Source organism: Heterodontus francisci, chromosome 8, assembly GCF_036365525.1.
Source record: "Heterodontus francisci isolate sHetFra1 chromosome 8, sHetFra1.hap1, whole genome shotgun sequence".
NCBI lineage: Eukaryota > Metazoa > Chordata > Chondrichthyes > Heterodontiformes > Heterodontidae > Heterodontus > Heterodontus francisci.
In genome coordinates, this window is record NC_090378.1 from 108874582 (window position 1) to 108893879 (window position 19298).

General features: G+C 41.1%; 1 protein-coding gene across 3 annotated transcripts in view; it reads right to left on the reverse strand.

Moving 5' to 3' along the window:
* Nucleotides 1-3909: 3909 nt before the first annotated feature.
* Nucleotides 3910-19298, reverse strand: part of klhl20 (kelch-like family member 20) — a 92351-nt gene continuing 76962 nt past the window's right edge. For all 3 annotated transcript variants that reach the window (XM_068037906.1, XM_068037907.1, XM_068037905.1), the window contains 2 exons: nt 6894-7000; nt 3910-5041 (listed from right to left, as the gene is read on the reverse strand). In XM_068037906.1, the coding sequence (XP_067894007.1) occupies nt 4957-5041; nt 6894-7000 (192 nt within the window). In that variant the 3' untranslated portion in view covers nt 3910-4956. The remainder of the gene's footprint in view (nt 5042-6893; nt 7001-19298) is intronic.

Sequence of the window (19298 nt, forward strand, 5' to 3'; positions counted from 1 at the left end):
GTGGAAGGGAATTCTCTGTCACAAACTACTCTCAATGGAGAATCATCTGTGATCAGTGTCAGTCATGGCTCAGTGGGTTGCATGCATGCTTAAGTCAGATGTTTGCAAGTTCAGCTCCCACTCCACTGATTTGAGCACAAAATCTCAGTTGACATTCCATCGCTGCACTGGAGAGGTGCGGTTTTTTCAGATGAGATGTTAAACCAAGGCACCATCTACCCTCTCAGGTCATTGTAAAAGATCCCATGGCACCATTATGAAGAAAAGCAGGGGATCTCTCTCGTGTTCTAGCCCATATTTATCCCTCAACCGACATCACTTAAATTATCTGGTCATTGTCACATAGCTGTTTGTGGGAGCTTGCTGTGCAGAAATTACTGCTGTATTTCCTACGCTTCAAAAATACTTAATTGACTGTAAAGTGCTTTAGGACTTCCTGTGGTCGTGAAAGGCGTGATTATAAATGCAAGTTTTTCTTTTGAGTCGATAAATTACAAAAATTTTAAAGAACATAGAAAACAGAAGAGTGGGATTAGAATAGAATGGCTTGGGAGAAAAAGAGAGATTCGATGGTGTGAATGACTTATTTCTGTGCTGTTGTAACATTAAGTGGCCAGTACAACATTAAGACAATAGGTTGGATAGAAAAAGCTCAAGGGAGAAGAAACGAGACAGATTTCTTCCAGAACAATTTGTTATGATTTTTTTTTTCCGGAAGAATGCAGTGTGGCTTTAAGGCTGGAAAGGGAGCAGTACTGCTTTAAGGCAACAAGCTCTAGAGTTTGAGTCAATGAATGCATTCTTATTGCCCCGGGATACAGCCACTCAGAGTCTGAGGATTAAGAGATACATTGTTGCCGAATGACATTTGAAACTAATTGAAAACCTGGCTTTGGGGAGAGAGTTAACAGAGAAACTGTAGACAGACAGCTGGACCAGCATACACTGAAGGAAATGAGAGCTCTCTGTTTATTTAAACCCTATTTATTATACTCTCAGAATTCTGATGTCACGCCAGATTAATTTCTTAAAAGAAAATAACCAAATTCCTTTAACTACTGAACTGTAATTGTTGCGATTCATCGCTGGACAAGGAAAGCATCACTTCAACTGCTGAATTAGACTACGGACTGTTCTCCTTTGAACAACCTTTTTCTCCCCCCATCGGATGGTTGTGAGGACTTCAAGCAACCTTGGACTATTCTACATTGGAAGATTTCACTTCAGCAGGAGAATAAATATGCAAGGACACTAATGTTTCTATTTTAAATGTTGTTTATATCTTAGTAGTGTTTAAGAATGGAGCTGATCTAAAGACACCTGGTTTGGTTAGCCTCATTCAGAGGTTAATAGATGGTACAATTTGTCTGTGTCTTTAATTTGGAAAGTTTAAAATATGTTAGGCGATCTGTGGAGGGACAGAACTGAATCAACAGTGCGTTTCTCCCACCACAATCAGAATCATATATTTCAATTGGGGGCTTTGATTTGATAGGTCGTAACAAATTTACTAAAAACATTCCTGGTAAAGGCATACTACCCGACCCAGACCAGACGTGTCGGGGTTGGATCGGGCTCCTCTTCCGGGTCAGGTAGAGTCCAGGTCAGGTTGGGCCGGACACACACGCTAAATGCTCTGCTGGTAAGTATTGAAATTTTTTTTTTAAAAAAAACTTACCTGAGCTGGGAGTCTGGGTCAAAACTGAGTCTGCACAGTGAACGAGTAATGCCACTATGATGTCATCACGCATGCACTGCAGGTTCCATGTCAGGAAGGTAAACAAAGGGATGGTCAAGTCGTGGCGGATTCAATTCGGGTCGGGTCGGGCTCGGGGCAAAATCGGAGGGACTCGGGCCGGGTCAGGCGCGAGTTCTTTTTCCCGACCTGAACAGGCCTTTAATTCCTGGTACCTGATTAATTGACATATTAAACTGTTTTCAGCATCTACATTAAAATGGGACATAATACAGGTTATTCTTATAAACAAAACCAAACACAAAACATAAAGGAATTTACTGACATTTGAACAATTTATGAGTGCTAATTTCTACAGAAAAAAGACTATACAGTAACCAGTCAACTGAAATGAATAAATAATGAGGGCATTTTCAAGCAATGGGAAATATTAAACATGGATGGAGTGGATTTTCTACACAAAACACCTACAAATAAAAATTTATTCTGTGTATTTATTCAATGCTATAAATGAAATGTTATATAGCCAAGAATACTGGGCACCACAACTCAAAATGATTTAAATTCTAGACTAAGTCATTAGAATATAAAGTACCCTCTAGGGGTAGGATGTGATTGAGCACTTCACCGGCAGAATGACATTCCATTTTCAGATGAGGGTGTTGGGTAAATCTGCAAATCTACTTCATATTCAGCAATATTCTTCCCTTCACCAATACCATCAAAAGGGAAAAAAAATCAAAAACTCATTCGCCCCACTGCTGAGGTTACTGGTACAGAACTGTCTACTTAACGGTCACTGTTCTTCAAAAAGCATTCAACTGTGTGAAGCACTTTGAAGACTTCTCAATGCATTAAGTGCAATTATTAATTAGATCTACATTTATACTAGGTGTGGAGGTCTATAGTTCAGATCTTCCAGTCTTCCTGAATGGAGCAGGGCGGCAAAATAAAATAGGTATTATTTGAAACACAATCACCTGGAAAATCTGGAGGTTCATCTGATCTCCTGCTCTAACTTCTGCTGCTTTCACCAAAATTAAGAGAAGAGACTGGAAAATTCCTGCAAGAATTCTACTCACATGAATGCTGAGTAAAGTGAAACATCTCCGGGCACCCTAAACCACTGAAGATACGTGCATCTTTACAAGCTTAAAAAAATTAATTCCCTGTCCACTGTCAATGTTCCTTGCACTGCAAAGTAAATACCACAGATAAGATCAATTCTATGAATTAAGATCAAATGTCCAACCTGCCTTCTTTCCCTTACCATAATTGCCGCTGACAATAGGGTTGTCTTAATTAAAATTACACCTGGATGTTTCCTCCTTTCATTTGGAGGTAATCTTGTGATTAGGGCCCTAGCAGATTCATGGTCAAATTTTATAAATTTCATGGTCACAGCATTTTAAGAATTGTTAATTACACTTACATGTATTTACATCATAAGTTTCACAGTGTTGCAACAAACCATCAGAAAGAAACATTTAATGCCAAGCACAGTCCCAGATTTCTTTAAACACACTTTATACTTTATTTGCATCAACTTCTTGCTTCCACTAAACACTTCAATCTGCAACAGAATTTCCAAATTACTTTTACCTGCACATCCACACAATCTTCAAATGCTGCTAACACAGCAGCAGAGGCTTTCCCCTTTCTGTACTCCCACTCCTGCAGCGCTGCCTCTCCAACACTAGTTGATGCCATTAGCCATAGTAAAGCCATAACAAACAGAACGGAATTTGCAGAAAGAAAAAGGAAATCACAATGGTTTACGATTACGATAAGGCGAGGAGGAAAACAGAGATCAACAATGGATTTGTTAGCTATCAGAAAATTAAACAGGAATGATTTGAACGGTAAGGTGAAGCACAAAGCAAATCAATAAATGTCATTCATGAATTGAGAATTTACAACAAAGAGAAAATGATCAAAATTTTGAATTGGTGCAGAATAATAAATGGCCAATTTCACAGTCCATGATGCATCTTGCATGGCTGTGAATTTAGTAGGGCCCTACTTACGATCGAAACATAGAGCCTGTAACATAAGGTCATTCAGCTCAAGCCTTAGTGAACTGTTATCACCCATCCTAGTCACAAATTATAGGAGATTTTTTTAAAATCTGGTGCATCACTGAACTTGTCAAAAGCTTTGAAAATATTCCATACCAACCAATTTACAAAATTAATGACATCTGACAACAAGGAGGCTGTGAACCAACTTTTTTTTATTTTCATTAGAAGCAAAAACCAAGAGAGACCTGGTAAAAGAAAATACTGCTCAAGATCAACTTTCCTTCAGTCAAGTCAGAATTGACCTTGAAGGGGGCATGCTAATCATGAGAAAGTCTTTTCCAAACTTATTTCTTTTTTGGCTTCCAGGAGGAAGAGCCATGCACCATATTTAGTCACAACGGCTTCATGCTCAAGTGATGTGATGTACATCACCACACTATGCACCTATAATGGGAGGGAAAAAACGGTTTGCAGTACACTTTCTCATGAACACAGTGCCCTTTAAATAGGTTCCAGTTTTGAAATACTTTGGGGAGTACAGGACTCTGTATTACTCCTGCTATATATCCTGAATAGAGGAAACTACATTCACTGTACCAAACACAGATTATTAAACATCAGAAAAAAGTACATCGCAGGGGTTACGTGTGGTTTTAGTACACGGTTCTCCAATGGGGAGCAAGTGAGTTTTCATTTGCTCTAGCTTAACATTCACGATCACCAGTTTCTTTTTTTAAACATGTGGAATTGTTCAGTTTGATAGCAACCATAGATTTTCCACGTCTTGTGCTAGTCACTTAGCTCTGAAGAGTGTTCTGCCATGCTGCAGATCAACACTTCTTTTCCCTTTAGTTTATAAATTCCTCAAAAAGTTGAAAGATTAAAAAGTAGATTCCATCATTGCCATCCAAGTTAAAGCGTGCAACTCTTCTGCACTCCCCGCTTTAACCGTTGTGGTGCTGCCAACTGTTTTCGATGAGAAAGCTTTCCCCACACATAAAACTTATATAGGCACCAATATATAATATCCTTAGAAGTGTTCACCAGACCTGCCTAGATGTCCGGTTTTTCCACATACCATGTATTGCACAGAGCTGTCTTCAGGTTAGTTAACGGAGAGCAGCTCTCCTCTTTTGACTGATGAGCAGCCAGATTCCATCAAATTGAATCCCAAAATTAAAATGTTCTCTTCCAACAATTACAGCATCCAATAGCAGCAAAGATTCCAGAGTTTACTGGTTACCATATATGGGATTCGCAGTGTGTCATTTTGATCACACCCACTCCACCGCCCAATCTGCGATAGTTCATACCTCCATATAATCTGAGGGGGTGAAGAAGGGGCAAGGGGAAAAAAAAGGAAAAAAAATATGAACCACCTTCAACAAGCATACAAACTGGTTAACCTACTAGTGATGCACAATAGTGCACATGGAAAATGATCACCATATGTCAAATCAATACACATGATTGTATTCTGGGTTTGCACAGTTAAGGCCACGGACCACAGATTAACTCATATTCTGTACGCAACAATTAGATCATGTCTGGCCACGAATTATGTGCAGCAATATACATAAAACCATGCCACCAAAAATAGTGTTTTATATTTTTATGCTGAAATTCCCCTCCAATACACCATCTCAACAACTTAGTACCTATATACATTATGAAGTATGGTACAAAGTTGTACAGACTTAATAGTCCCGGGTTGGCTGAACTCAGTGGTAGCAATTACTTGAGTTGGGGAAAGGATGGAGTTGAGAGAGAAAAAAATGCAATTGATCAGTATATCCTTGGGCTGGTTGGGGAGGGCAGAGTGGGCAAGAGAGAAATTAGTACTTCCATTCCTAAGTGACTGACAGAATGGTTACAGTACAGAATAGAATGGTTACAGTACAGGAGGAAGCCACTGGGTCCACTGAGCCCATGCCAGCTCTCTGCAAGAACAATTTAGTTAGCCCTACACCATCGCCCTTTCCCTGTAGCCCTGCAAACTTTTTCCCATCTGCCATGTATTCGCGCATTCCTTGAGCCGGTCTATATCTTCCTGAAGTCTATCGCTATCCTTTTCACAGTTCACAATACTTCCAAGTATAAAACTATACAATGCAGTAAACATATCAGGTGAGGAAACAAGAAGTTCAGCTGCGATGCCCCTCATTCACAAACAGTCTATCAATTTCATAGAATAGTACAGCACAGGTGGTGGTGGTGATTTGGCCCATAGGTCAGCTCCGACTCTTTCAAAGAGCAATCCAGTCAGTCCCAAGTCCCTGTTCTTTCCCCATATCCCTGCATTTCTTTTTCTTCAAGTATTTATCCAATTCTCTTTGAAGGCTACTATTTAATCTGTATCCACCACCCTATCAAGTAGTGCATTCCAAATCCTAACCAATGGTTGCGTAAAAATGTTTTTCCTCAAGTCGCCTCTGGTTCTTTTATCAAGCATCTTAAATCCGTGTCGTCTCCGTGTCCTCTCATTATCGCCACTTCAGCCATTGGAAAGAGTTTCCTCTTACTTACTCTATCTAAACCCTTCATAATTTCAAACAACTCTATCAAAACTCCTCTTAGCCTTCTCAGCTTTAAAACAACCTCAGCTTCACCAGTCTATCCACTTAATTGTAATCCCTCAGCCCTGGAACCATTCCACTAAATCTCTTCTCTACCCTCTCCAAAGTCATCCTTCCTAAAGTGTGGCGCTCAGAATTGGATACAGTACTCCAGATGGGGCTGAATTAGTGTTTTATATAGGTTTCGCATAACTTCCTGACTTTTGTACTCTATGCCTCTATTTATAATGCCTAGGATCCCATTTACTTTGCTAATCTGAGCTGGCACCTTCAAAGATTTTCACATGTAAATGAGCACGTTGGGCTTGGTACCCAACTACTCTGCCAATCACTGGCTACTGGAAGGTGCACAAGAGAGCTTTATGAAGACCTCAAATTTTTCTATTCCATTTGGCACCTTCTATAGTGAAATCCAGAGACTGTGGGAAAGAGGGCTGTGTGAGAGGAAGAAAAAAGGAATATACCAGCAAGATACAAACCTGTGTCCTAACACTCTTCTACATTGCACACTAGTGACCCAATGCATTGTCAACACAATATACTGAAAGCTGGTTCTGAGCAGCAAGCCTGTTTATAGAAGAAATCCATCAGTGTTCTCACCTCCATGTGTTTGCATCTGGATCGTAAACTTCAATTGTTTTTAAGTAAGTAGTGCCATCAAACCCACCCACTGCCATCAGCTGCCCGTTAACAACTGCAAGGCCAACCTGCAAAAAGGAAGAAAAATTGGTTGGTTGAGGTGTAAAAATGCTGTTCTTTTAGACATAAACAGCATCCCCATTAAAGTAGGCACAGTCGGTCACGCCTAATCAACACAAAACTATCTTTTGAAAGAGAAACAAAACTAAACATTTTTAGGTACTGTAGCATTTTCAGTTTTAACAGCATTGCTTGAGCAGAATTTTGTCAGTTTATTATAATGCCACAACATGTTTACGTAACATTAACCAGCAGAAATGGATCTATGGTGATTTGCCATGTTAATTAGGAAACAATAGAAAATAATTCAATACATTCCCCCATCAGTTTATGCTAATAGAATGGGCCCGGGTAAGAGGAAAAAAATAGACACATCAGGTAGACAAGCGTTTTGCATCTTTCTGTAGCTTTGCAATAATGCAAATTTCTAAGTTCATCCTAAGGATTGCTTGCCATTGTGCTAGAATGGTTTTGATTCAATGTGCCCAACAAGAGGCTTAGCTGAACAGATATACAGGTGCCACAAAGCTACCACATCAAGGGAAATCATGCCATTCGGGTGGTAACTCGATTTACAGCTCAGCAAGCTAATTTCCTTCACATAGAGTTGAGGGAAGAGTTAGAGAACTGTCTTTATCACACACACACACACACACACACGTTCGCCTCCCCCCCACCCCCCCCCCCCCCCCCACCCCTCCCCTCCCCTCCCACACCAGGACACAGATTCAGACAACAGTTATTAACTTAGAAATATCTTGGTTGAAAGTCACCTTTTGTCTTCTTTAGTTGAGGAGTAGGAAATTGGTGAATCGCACTGTGAAAACTGTATTTGGATTATGTAAAATAAACCAGTTTGTTGGTCTATAATCGTGTCTCATTCCAATAGAATGCCTTTCAGAACCACTTTGGAGCTCATGCCAATGGTCACTGAGCCAAACACTGGAAACAGCACATTAGAGCCACACTGCAGGCCACTGGGCGAAAGCCATCTTAAGGTTGGACTTTAAGCAACACAGTCATGTGCATCTATAAACAAAATCAGCAAATTCCATTTCATCTCTGAATTTAATACTATGCCAAAAATATTCAGAAAAGTACTACCTGAAGGGACGAGGCCAATATTTATCCCTCAACCAACATCACTAAAACATATTATCTGGTTCTATGGGAAAGATAGGGAAAACAGTAGAGGGGGAGGAGCAGCCTTAGTGATTAAAGATGAGATCCTTAGACGATGAGAGGATATAATGAGAGATAAGCAGTCAGTGAAGACTTTATGGGTAGGATTAAGTAATAGAAAAGGATTTAAGACTCTAGTGGGAGTTGTGTATAGGCCCCCTGGTAGCAGCTATGAAATGATAGACTCTAAATGCAGAGATTAGACAAGCATGTAGAAAAGGCAGAGTGCCTTTAAAGGGGGATTTTAACTTTCATTTGGATTAGGATAAGCAAACTAGCACATGTCAGAGGGTAGTGAATTTCTTGATTGTAGCTGGAATAGTTTTCTGTAGCAGTACGTCCTAGAGCCAACAATCGGGCATGTCATATTAAATTTAGTAATGAGTAATGAACCAGATTTAGTGAACAGCCTAATGGTGCATGAACATTTATTTATTAGCAACCATAATATGATTGAGTTTGATGGTAGTGTCTGAAAGGTAGAAATGCAAAACAGCCACTATGGTGCTAGATTTAGGTAAGGCTGACTTCAATGGGATGAGGGAGACTATCCACAGTAAATTAGGCAAATCTTAAAACAAAAGATTACTGGGAGGTGTTCAAAAAAGAATTTAATGTGATACCGAACCAGTTTATATCCCTAAGGAACAAGATATCCACTTTCAAAAATAGACAGCCATGGGCAACTAATGAGATAAGAGACAACATAAAACTCAAAAAGCAAAAAAACAAAAATGTAAAAAGTAGCACAGATCCTGGTAAATGGGAAAGATACAAAAAATGGCACAGGGTAGCAAAACAGATAGTAAGAGCTAGAAAAAGGCAGTATGAAAAGAAACTTGCAAGAGATATCAAGATCACACAAAACATTTTACAATTACATTAGGAAAAATGATGGCAGTCAGGAGCAATGTGGGCTCTTTGAAACTGATAATGGTGATGTTGTCAATGAAAATAAGGAAATGATAGACATGTTGAATAATTACTTTGTGGCAGTATTTACAGTAGGGGAACAGGTCAACATGCCAGACATCACAAGGAAACGAATACTGAATCAGTATTTACATAAGCAAAAAATAACAGTAATTAAGAAAATAATGGCACTAAAGAGTGACAAATCCCCAGGACCAGATAGTTTCCCTCCCAGGGTTTTAAAGGAAGTAGGCGAAAACATTGCAGATGCCCTGACTATATAATCTTCCAAAGTTCTTTCAATTCGGGAACCATTCCTTTAGAGTGGAAAATTGTTCATGCCACTCCGCTATTTAAGAAAGGTAGGAGAGGGAAACCAGGAATTACAGACCAGTTAGCCTAACACCTGTTGTTTTGCTACCCTTTTCCATTCTTTGTATCTTTCCTATTTGCCAGGATTTGTGCTACTTTTTGCATTTTTGTTTTTTGGCTTTTTGAGTTTTATGTTGTCTCTTACCTCTTCATTTGTCTATGGCTGTCTTTTTGGCACGTAGAAATCTTGCCCCCTAGGGTATGAATTGGCTCTGCATCGCACATGAAAAGATAGAAACAGTGGAGGTCCAAAGAGACTTGGGGGTCCAGGTACAAAGATCATGGAAATGTCATGAACAGGTACAGAAAATAATCAAAAAGGCTAACGGAATGCTGGCCTTTATTTCTAGAGGAATAGAATACAAAGGGTAGAAATTACTGGAGTCTATAATTAAGGATAGTGTGAGTGATCACCTTGAAAATTTTCAGCTCATCAGAGACAGCCAGTATGGGTTTGTAAAGGGTGATGATCCTGACTGAATTTTTTTGAAGAGGTGACTAAAGTAGTGGACAGGGAAATGTCTATGGATGTTATTCATATGAACTTCCAGAAGGCATTTGATAAAGTCCCTCATAAGAGACTATTCAATTCCATGAGTTTCAACTTTAGTGAAAGCAAATTATTAACCTGTTTAGGAAAGCAGCAAGAGACAGGAAGTAAGGAAAACAGGCAGGTACTCTAATTGGCAGAATGTGACTAGTGGTATCCTGCAACGATCAGTGTTTGGGCCTTAACTATTCACCATAGTTATTAATGGCTTAGATGATGGGATACAGCGTCACATATCCAAATGTGCCAATGACACAAAGATAGGCGGCATTGTAAGCAGTGTAGACGGAAACATAAATTTACAGGAGGTATTGATAGATTAAGTGAATGGGCAAAACTGTGGCAAATGGATTTCAATGTAGGCAAATGTGAGATAATTCACTTTGGACCTGTAAAAGATGCAACAGATTACTTTCCAAATGTTGAAAAGATAGAAGCATGGAGGTTCAAAGAGACTTGGGGGTCCATGTACATAGATCATTAAAATGTCATGAACAGGTACAGAAAATAATCAAAAAGGCTAATGGAATGCTGGCCTTTATTTCTAGAGGGCTAGAATACAAAGGGTAGAAGGCACAGTTCAGCTTTACAAAGCCCTGGTTAGACCACAACTGGAATATTGTGAGCGGTTCTGAGCACCACACCTTAGGAAGAATAAAGCGTTGGAGGGAGTGCAGTGTAAATTTACCACAATAATACCTGGACTCCAAGGATTAAATTATGAAGAGAAATTACAGAAAATAAGGTTATATTCCCAGGAAATTTGAAGCTGAAAGGGTGATCTGATCGAGGTTTTTAAGATATTAAGGGGAACAGATAGGGTAGATAGAGAGAAACTATTTCTGCTGATGAAAGGTCATCGACCTCAAATGTTAACTCTGTTTTTCTCTCCACTGATGCTGCCTGACCTTCTGAGCACTTCCAGAATTTTCTGTTTGTGTTTCAGATTTCCAGCTTCCGCAGTATTTTGCTTTTGAACTATTTCTGCTGGTTGGGGAGTCGAGAACTAGGGGGGGCATAATATAGACATTAGAGCCAGATCTTTCAGGAGTGAAATTAGGGAACACTTCTGCAAGCAAAGAGTGGTGGAAGTTTGGAACCCTCTTTCACAAGTGGCAGTTGATGTTAGATCAATTGTTAAATTTGAAACTGAAATTGGTAAGCAAAAGTCCATCAAAGTGTTAAGGACAGGTGGAAAGAAGCATGGGTGGTTCCTGCTGTTCACCTCCCAACAGACCACAATCGTGTTTTGTTAAAATGTTGCGTTAACCCGAGTGTCTTCCAGGTCAAATAAACAGACAAGTGACAGGTTTTCTCATAGGTTAAAAAAGAGCTATTTATTTTTACACAATTCCTGAAACGATCGCAACCTCACCCACACATTCACTCGCACACTCACACACACATACACAATAGATAGAGAGAAAAGGTTAGGTAATTTAAAGATCAAAATGAGGTACATGTTCGTGGTTTACAGGAAACCTGTTGAATCTTCTTAGATGGAAAGTCTCTTTTAAAGGTGCAGGCCTGGATATTTGTAGTCCTGAACTTGTTGAGGTGTTGCAGATTTCTGGTGGTGAAGACTTTAGACTGGAGGTGGCAGTCAAGTTGAAGTGTAGAATTAGAAGCAGGGCTTCTTCCTTGTTTGGCTGGATCTCTTGCACAGCCACTGGCTGGACTGCTTTCTGAAGGTGTTGGTTTGATATCCCACTCTCTCTCCAGAGGGTTACCTTTTAAAGGTAAAAATTCATCACATTAGAATTTCTGTTAGGAGACCCATGGCTTGCTCCCACGGTGCGACCTCACAATGGACCAGGATGTGGAGACCATGGCTAGCGACTGATGTCTGAATGGGGACCCTTCTGTTAACACAGTGGTATTTCACACTTATTCAATTTTGGTTTGTACTGAGAGTCTGTTGGTCTCCAGAATCCTTTGTTAGTTAATTCATGTTGATAAGGGTCATTAATGCAATAGTGCTCTTTTCAATTTCAAAGGTGTTCACCCCAGAGCTATTTCAGACGAGGTTAACGAGTTCCATTCTTGGAGACAGGTTTGTTGATTTCCAGTACAGGAGGAGTCACGTGACTGCTACTCCATTTTGACTGTGGTACAAGTGGTCATGTTCTTGTGGCTTCGTTTTAACAGTTGATTTTTTAAAAAATTCATAATTCTTCTATTTCATTGTGTATTTCATCATGGCTCCTTCAGTGCATAACAAAAGGTATTAAGGAATATGGGCAAAGGCAGGTATATGGAGTTATGTCACAGATCAGCCATAATTTCAATGAATGGCAGAACATGCTCAACGGGCTAAATGGCCTCTTACTGTTCCTATGGTTATTTATCTCATCATCACGAAAACATTATCTGGTTATTTATCTCTGCTGTTCGTGGAACCTAGCTATGTGCAACTGGTTGCCGCATTTCCTACATTACAACATTAAAATCTCTTTTACAAGTAGTACTTCATTGGCTGTAAAGTGCTTTGGAATGTCCGGAGGTTGTGAAAAGCACTATGTAAATGCAAGTTTCTTATCTTTTAGAAGCAGATGCAATGGCCCAGTGTAACCAAAGCCTCAAATGTTCTGACTGCAGACTAGAAACCAGGAGATAGCAGGAAAGATAAGACAACCAACATCACCACATATGCGACAATCCCAAAGGCCTCAAAAAACCTGGAAAAAAAGGAATCTAACAGGTTTCAGCTCTGGCACAAATTTGCCAGCAAAATAGACCCATTCCTTTATCCAGAATATTCTATGTATTATTCATTCATGGGATGTAGGCATCACTGGCAAGGCCAGTATTTATTAGCCACCCCAATTGCCCTTCAGAAGGTGGTGGTGAGCCGCCTTCTTGAACTGCTACAGTTCTTGAGCAGTAGGTACACCCACAGTGCTGTTAGGGAGGGAGTGAAGGAATGGCAATATATTTACAAGTCAAGATGGTGTGCCACTTGGAGGGGAACTTGCAGGTGGCTTTGTTCCCATGCCCCTGCTGCCCTTATCCTTCAAGATGACAGAGGTCACAAGTTTGAAAGGTGCTGTCGAAGGAGCCTTGGCGAGTTGCTGCAGTGTATCTTATACATGGTACACAGTGCGCCACTGTGCACTAGTGGTGGAGGGAGTGAACATTTAAGGTAGTGGATGGGGTGCCACTCAAGCAGTCTGCTTTGTCCTGGATGGTGTCAAGCTTCTTGAGTGTTGATGGAACTGCACGCATCCAGGCAAGTGGGAAGTATTCTATCACACTCCTGACTTGAGCCTTGTAGAAGGTGGGCAGGCCTCGGGGAGTCAGGTGAGTTTCTCGGCGCAGAATTCCCAGCCTCTGACCTACTCTTGTAGACACAGTATTTATGTGGCTGGTCCAGTTAATTTTCTGGTCAATGGTAACCCCCAGGATGTTTATGGTGGGGGATTCAGTGATGGTAATGCCGTCGAATGTCAAGGGGAGATAGTTAGATTCTTTCTTGTTGGAGATGGTTCTCTTGGGTCTGGGTAACAATATGGGTTCAATACAGAACAACTGCCTTCCCTTCCAATAATTCCAGATTCCCCAAGATTTAGTGAGTTCACAGCTTCTAATCCTCATATGCCCCCTGCACCTCTTGCCCAAAACCTTCAATCTGTGTCCCCCAGTCCTTGTACCATTAGTTAATGGGAACAGTTTTTCCTTGTCTAACTTATCTAAGTATGTCATAATCTTGTACATTTCTACTAAATCTCCCTTCACTATTTAAGAAGGGAGGGAGAGAGAAAACAGGGAATTACAGACCTGTTAGCCTTACATCAGTCATTGGGAAAATGCTAGAATTTATTCTAAAGGATGTGATAAATGAACACTTGGAAAATAATGATCTGATTGGGCATAGTCAACATGGATTTATGAATGGGAAATCATGTCTGATGAACCTGTTGGAGTTTTTTGAGGATGTAACTAACAGAATTGATAAAGAGGAGTCAGTGGACGTGGTATACTGGATTTTCAGAAGGCTTTTGATAACGTCTCCCACAGGAGGTTGGTTCGCAAAATGAAAGCACATGGGATAGGAGGTAATATACTGGCCTGGATTAAGGATTGTTTAACAGGTAGAAAGCAGAGAGTAGGAATAAACGGGTCATTCCCGTGTTGGCAAGCTGTGACTAGTGGGGTACCGCAGGGTTCAGTGCTTGGGCCCCAGCTGTTTACAATATATTTCAATGATTTGGATGTGGGGACCAAATGTAGTATTTCCAAGTTCGTGGATGACACAAAACTAGGTGGGAATGTGTGTTGTGGGGAAGATGCAAAGTGGCTTCAAGGGGATTTGGGCAGACATAGTGAGTGGGCAAGAACGTGGCAGATGGAATATAATGTGGAAAAATGTGAAGTTATCCATTTTGGTAGGAGGAACAAATGTGCAGAGTATTTCTTAAATGGTAAGAGATTAGAAAGTGTAGACGGACAAAGGGACCTGGGTGTCCTTGTCAATAATTCACTGAAAGCGAACATGCAGGTGCAACAAGCAATTAGGAAGGCTAATGGTATGTTAGCTTTTACCGCAAGAGTATTTGAGTACAGGAGCAGTGAAGTCTTGTTTCAATTGTATAGAACCTTGGTTAGACTGCACCTGGAGTACAGTGTGCAGTTTTGGTCCCCTTATCTTAGGGAGGATATTATTGCCATTGAAGGAGTGCAACGAAGGTTCACCAGACTTGTTCCCGGGATGGCGGGACTGTCCTATGAAGAGAGATTGGGGAAACTGGGCCTGCATTCTCTAGAGTTTCGAAGAATGAGAGGTGATCTCATTGAAACCTACAAAATACTTAAAGGGATAGACAGGGTAGATGCTTCCAAGATGTTTCCCCTGGTTGGGGAGTCTAGAACCAGGGGACACAATTTCAAAATAAGGGCGAAGCCACTTAGGACAGAGATGAGGAGAAATTTTTTTATTTTATTTTATTTTTATTTAGAGATACAGCACTGAAACAGGCCCTTCGGCCCACCGAGCCTGTGCCGACCAAGAACCACCCATTTATACTAACCCTACAGTAATCCCATATTCCCTACCACCTACCTACACTAGGGGCAATTTACAATGGCCAATTTACACATCACCTGCAAGTCTTTGGCGGTGGGAGGAAACCGGAGCACCCGGCGAAAACCCACGCGGTCACAGGGAGAACTTGCAAACTCCGCACAGACAGTACCCAGAATTGAACCCGGGTCCCTGGAGCTGTGAGGCTGCGGTGCTAACCACTGCACCGCCCTACTCAGAGGGTTGTGAATCTTTGGAATTGTCTACCCCAGAGGGCTGTGGAAGCTCAGTCATTGAGTATGTTTAAAGCAGAGATTGACAGATTTCTAAATACATATGACATAAGGGGATATGAGGATAGCGTGGGAAAAAGGCATTGAAATGGATGATCAGCCATAATCATATTGAATGGCAGGGCAGGCTCAAAGGGCTGAATGGCCTACTCCTGCTCCTATGTTCCTATGATGTTAAACTAACTGGCCTGTAGTTGCTAGGACTGTCCTTATATCCTTTCCTGAATAAGGTGTCACATTTGCCTCTCCAATCCTTTGGCACCTCTCCCTTACAGAGGGAAAATTGGAAGATTATGGTAAGCCTTCCTGCTCTCTCTATCCCCACTTCCTTTAGCAACCTGGGGTACAAGCCATCCGGACCAGGTGACTGATCTATCCTAAGCATGGCCAGCCTTTTTAGTACCTTCCCCCCTCTCAATTTTCATCTTTAGAAACTTCGCCCCTGAACTAATATACAGGTATATGGCCTTTGTAAATATCATGATTACTCTACAAAACCAGAGTACTGACTACAGGATTCTGTACCTTGTCCAGCTAAATATTCTGACAGAAAAGTTCCTACTCCTTTCAACACTCCTGAAGCCACAAGATCATAAAATATAGAGGGCACTGCCCCCAACCCTACTCCAACTTAGCAACAACCCTTTAGAAAGTGGCCAAAACAAGAGCAGTCTTACCCCACTGACATAACACAGCAATAGCTGACGATGCATCTGCAGACCAAATTCATGCCTCATGAAGCCCTATTGTCCTTGGATGATCTTCCCAATCTCCCAGGACCAGAACTGGCCAACTAGCATGCCAGCCACATATCACATATGCACTGTAATCTCAATTTAAGTGCCTTGGGTGAACAGTTATCCCCACTGCTGTCCCAATCACGGGTGACTAAAACAGTGCCTCAGCAACGTTGCATACTTAAGGAAAAATGTAGTGTAACTTAGCTGGAACTTAACAAATCTAACACTGTACAAATCAAGATGATTTAAGCTTTAAGCCCCACCAGCAGCCTTAAGGGCCACAACTCATGACAGTGGGGAAGGAAGGGGAAATAATCAAATGCACACAATTACTCCTCATATGCGGTCCAATATGTAGAAACAGGGGAAGGGAAGGAGTAGGCAAATTTTCAGAACTGAGCAGGGACCTGGCAGGGACATATCAAGAACTAAACCACCTCCACCTTTAGTGGTCTTAGTCCAGGTACCTATCCCCAAAGCAACAGTTAATTCCACAGGTTCCATTCATGCCACTCCAAACACAGAGCCAAATTTGTTCCGATTATGACTGACATTAAAATAATATCCTTGAACAAGGGGCTCATCCAACCAATTATGAAATGAAATCCTAACCTACCTCAGGAAAGAACAAACTGATTATGGCCTTTCTGCAAGAAACTCAGTCCCCACATCATGCACCTCCCCCACTCAGCTACCCCCTCCCCCCACCCCATACACCAAACCTCCAGTTGGACTATGTTGCTTAATTATCATCTAAAAGTAGAAGGGTGGCCATTCTGATGTGTAAATGCTTGCTCTTTACATTGGAAATGGCTATTCCACTAGAAGATGGCTACTCCGTAGGGATCAAAGGATAAACAAGTGGTGAGTTAATCACAGTTAAAAATCAATTCCTGAGCACACCTTACCTACTTTTGTACCCAATATGCATGGGCGTAGTGATATTGGTGGAGTTTATGAGAAAGAAAAAGGAAAAAAAAGGGACATGAACTATGTCCCATTTCACATCTAAGCTGCCTGCTGACAGAGGAAACCCAAGTCAATTGCCACCATAGTGTTTGAGCGACTGAGCGACTTAGGTCTTGTAGGTGTATGTTGTATTTTACATGCTGACAGTTTCAGGCAGCCCAAGATTTCTAGTCCATCTAGCTCACTTATCCCAAGTACATCCTCGGTACATTTTGAATAAACCTGAATCCCATTTACTGAGAAGAACCCATCTAGCTCTTTCTTGAAACCCATTAAAGGCTTCTTGTTCCACTACATGCGCCAGTAATCTGTTCAACACACTTACCAACCTCATAGTAAAAAGGTTCCTCCTGCAATTTTAATTTTTGTTGCCCTTAACCAAACAGACTACCACTTCTCAAATATGACTATCTGGCACAATTCAAAAGCTGCAGATTAGGTATGTGGGTGCAAGCAGTTCTAACTCCATTGGTCTTCAGCTATCATTGAACAACTTAATGCCATGACCTCTGTGGTGCTGTTTCAACCCTAGGTGAATTATTGGTCTCCATATGCACCAATACATCTGAGAAAATGAGGACTCAAATGGCTCTTTGGAAATGCTATAGGCAACTGCCGAAATAGTCTTCGGGATTGCAGGGAGGGGGTTGGGGGGGGGGGGGGGCAGCAAGACATTCCAAACCCAGAAGAGCCTAAGCCCCAACCAGGAGATCTGGAATGCTATCACAAAGGACATAGATTAGCCAGCACTGAAAGGGCTAGGGGAAATCCAAGCATCTTCCTCCTCTGAATTAACTCATCAATGCTCCTGTCTGAAGTTCCTTCCACTTCAGAGAAGAGATGTGGATCTTCCTTCCTCAGGGTTTTCAAGAAAGGGTACCACGTAGTAGACAACTCAACAATGTCGCAGTCTTCACAACTCCTGATACATCTTTCAAAATTACAAATTGGGTGGAAGCAATTTTTATTACCGTGAGCCAAAAATGGCCACCTACAGGACACAAAGGGGGAGAAATTATTTTGCATAGCGCCATTACCCTGGGGGCAGGCAATGCGTTCATCAATATCATTGAAGCAGGCTGCACAGGTTGTGGCCCGCGGCACTGCCTGCCCCCAGGGAATCATCACAAGTCTGTGTAGCAGCACTACATGAACAAATTTCTTCCCCCCCCCTCCCCCCACCCCACCTATAGGCTACATATATAGAGGCCAACTAGATCATCTGCATGAGACCCAAAACTATTGAAGTTACAAAAAAAGCATGCTCCAAGAAAGCAAAACTCCAGCCCCAAGACCGAGAGGGCAAACTTTGGCCAATTTCTACTGAAACACAGACAAATGTATGTCCTTTTTTTTTTCAGTTGTATACACTTGGCTGAGTGAAGGGATCCAGCTGTTCAGAGGAATCTAGGCAAAAAATCTGATTGGTTCCTTTTGTGTTATTTGGTTCTGATTGGTAGTTTTGGAAAAGAAAGTTCAGCAACTGGGTAGGTTGGTTTTGTGCAAGGTTTCTTGTTCCTGTTTGGTAGTGGTATTTTAACTATCTCTCATGTGACAATTAGATATTTAAGGAAATTAGCATAATTAACTGGTTAACCAATCAGAATGACACTACAAAATTTCAATTCACTTTAGAGTATGACGTGTTGCATGCACAACTTAATTATTTGGCAACTTAGAGTCTCATCTCAATGTTCAGTAAACTTACATATCACAAGGGGTCCATTACTACAATCTGAGTTATACAATCATTTAATCAGACATTCGATATTAATGATGTACTTCAGGTCATAGGAGACACAGGGTCCACTTACAGGAGCAACCCTAAACTTGGAAGAATATCTACTGGAAACCTGTGAAATTTATAAGAATAAGCCACTGTCTGCAGGACAGCAGATAGTTCTGCAAAACAAAGTTTCTGTAATATTCACAAAAATGAGAAAATTCAGTTGTAATCAGTAGCAGAGACATAGTAATTAGGCAAAAAGAAATGGCCAATCTGACTGCATAAAAGCAATTTCAGAAATGAAACTTCAAAAGGTAAAGTAGTTCTCATTCTTTGTATGAAGTCCTCAAGTTCCTGTTACAGGTAATCATTTCAAGTTAGCGTAACTTTTTTTATTTGCTCATGGCGTGTGAGCATCGCAGGCAAGGCCAGCATTTGTTGCTCATCCTGAATTGCCCTCGAGAAGTTGGTGGTGGTGAACAGCCTTCCCGAACCGCTGCAATGTGGCGGACTTAAAGGGGTATAAGGGAGGTGAAAGAGAT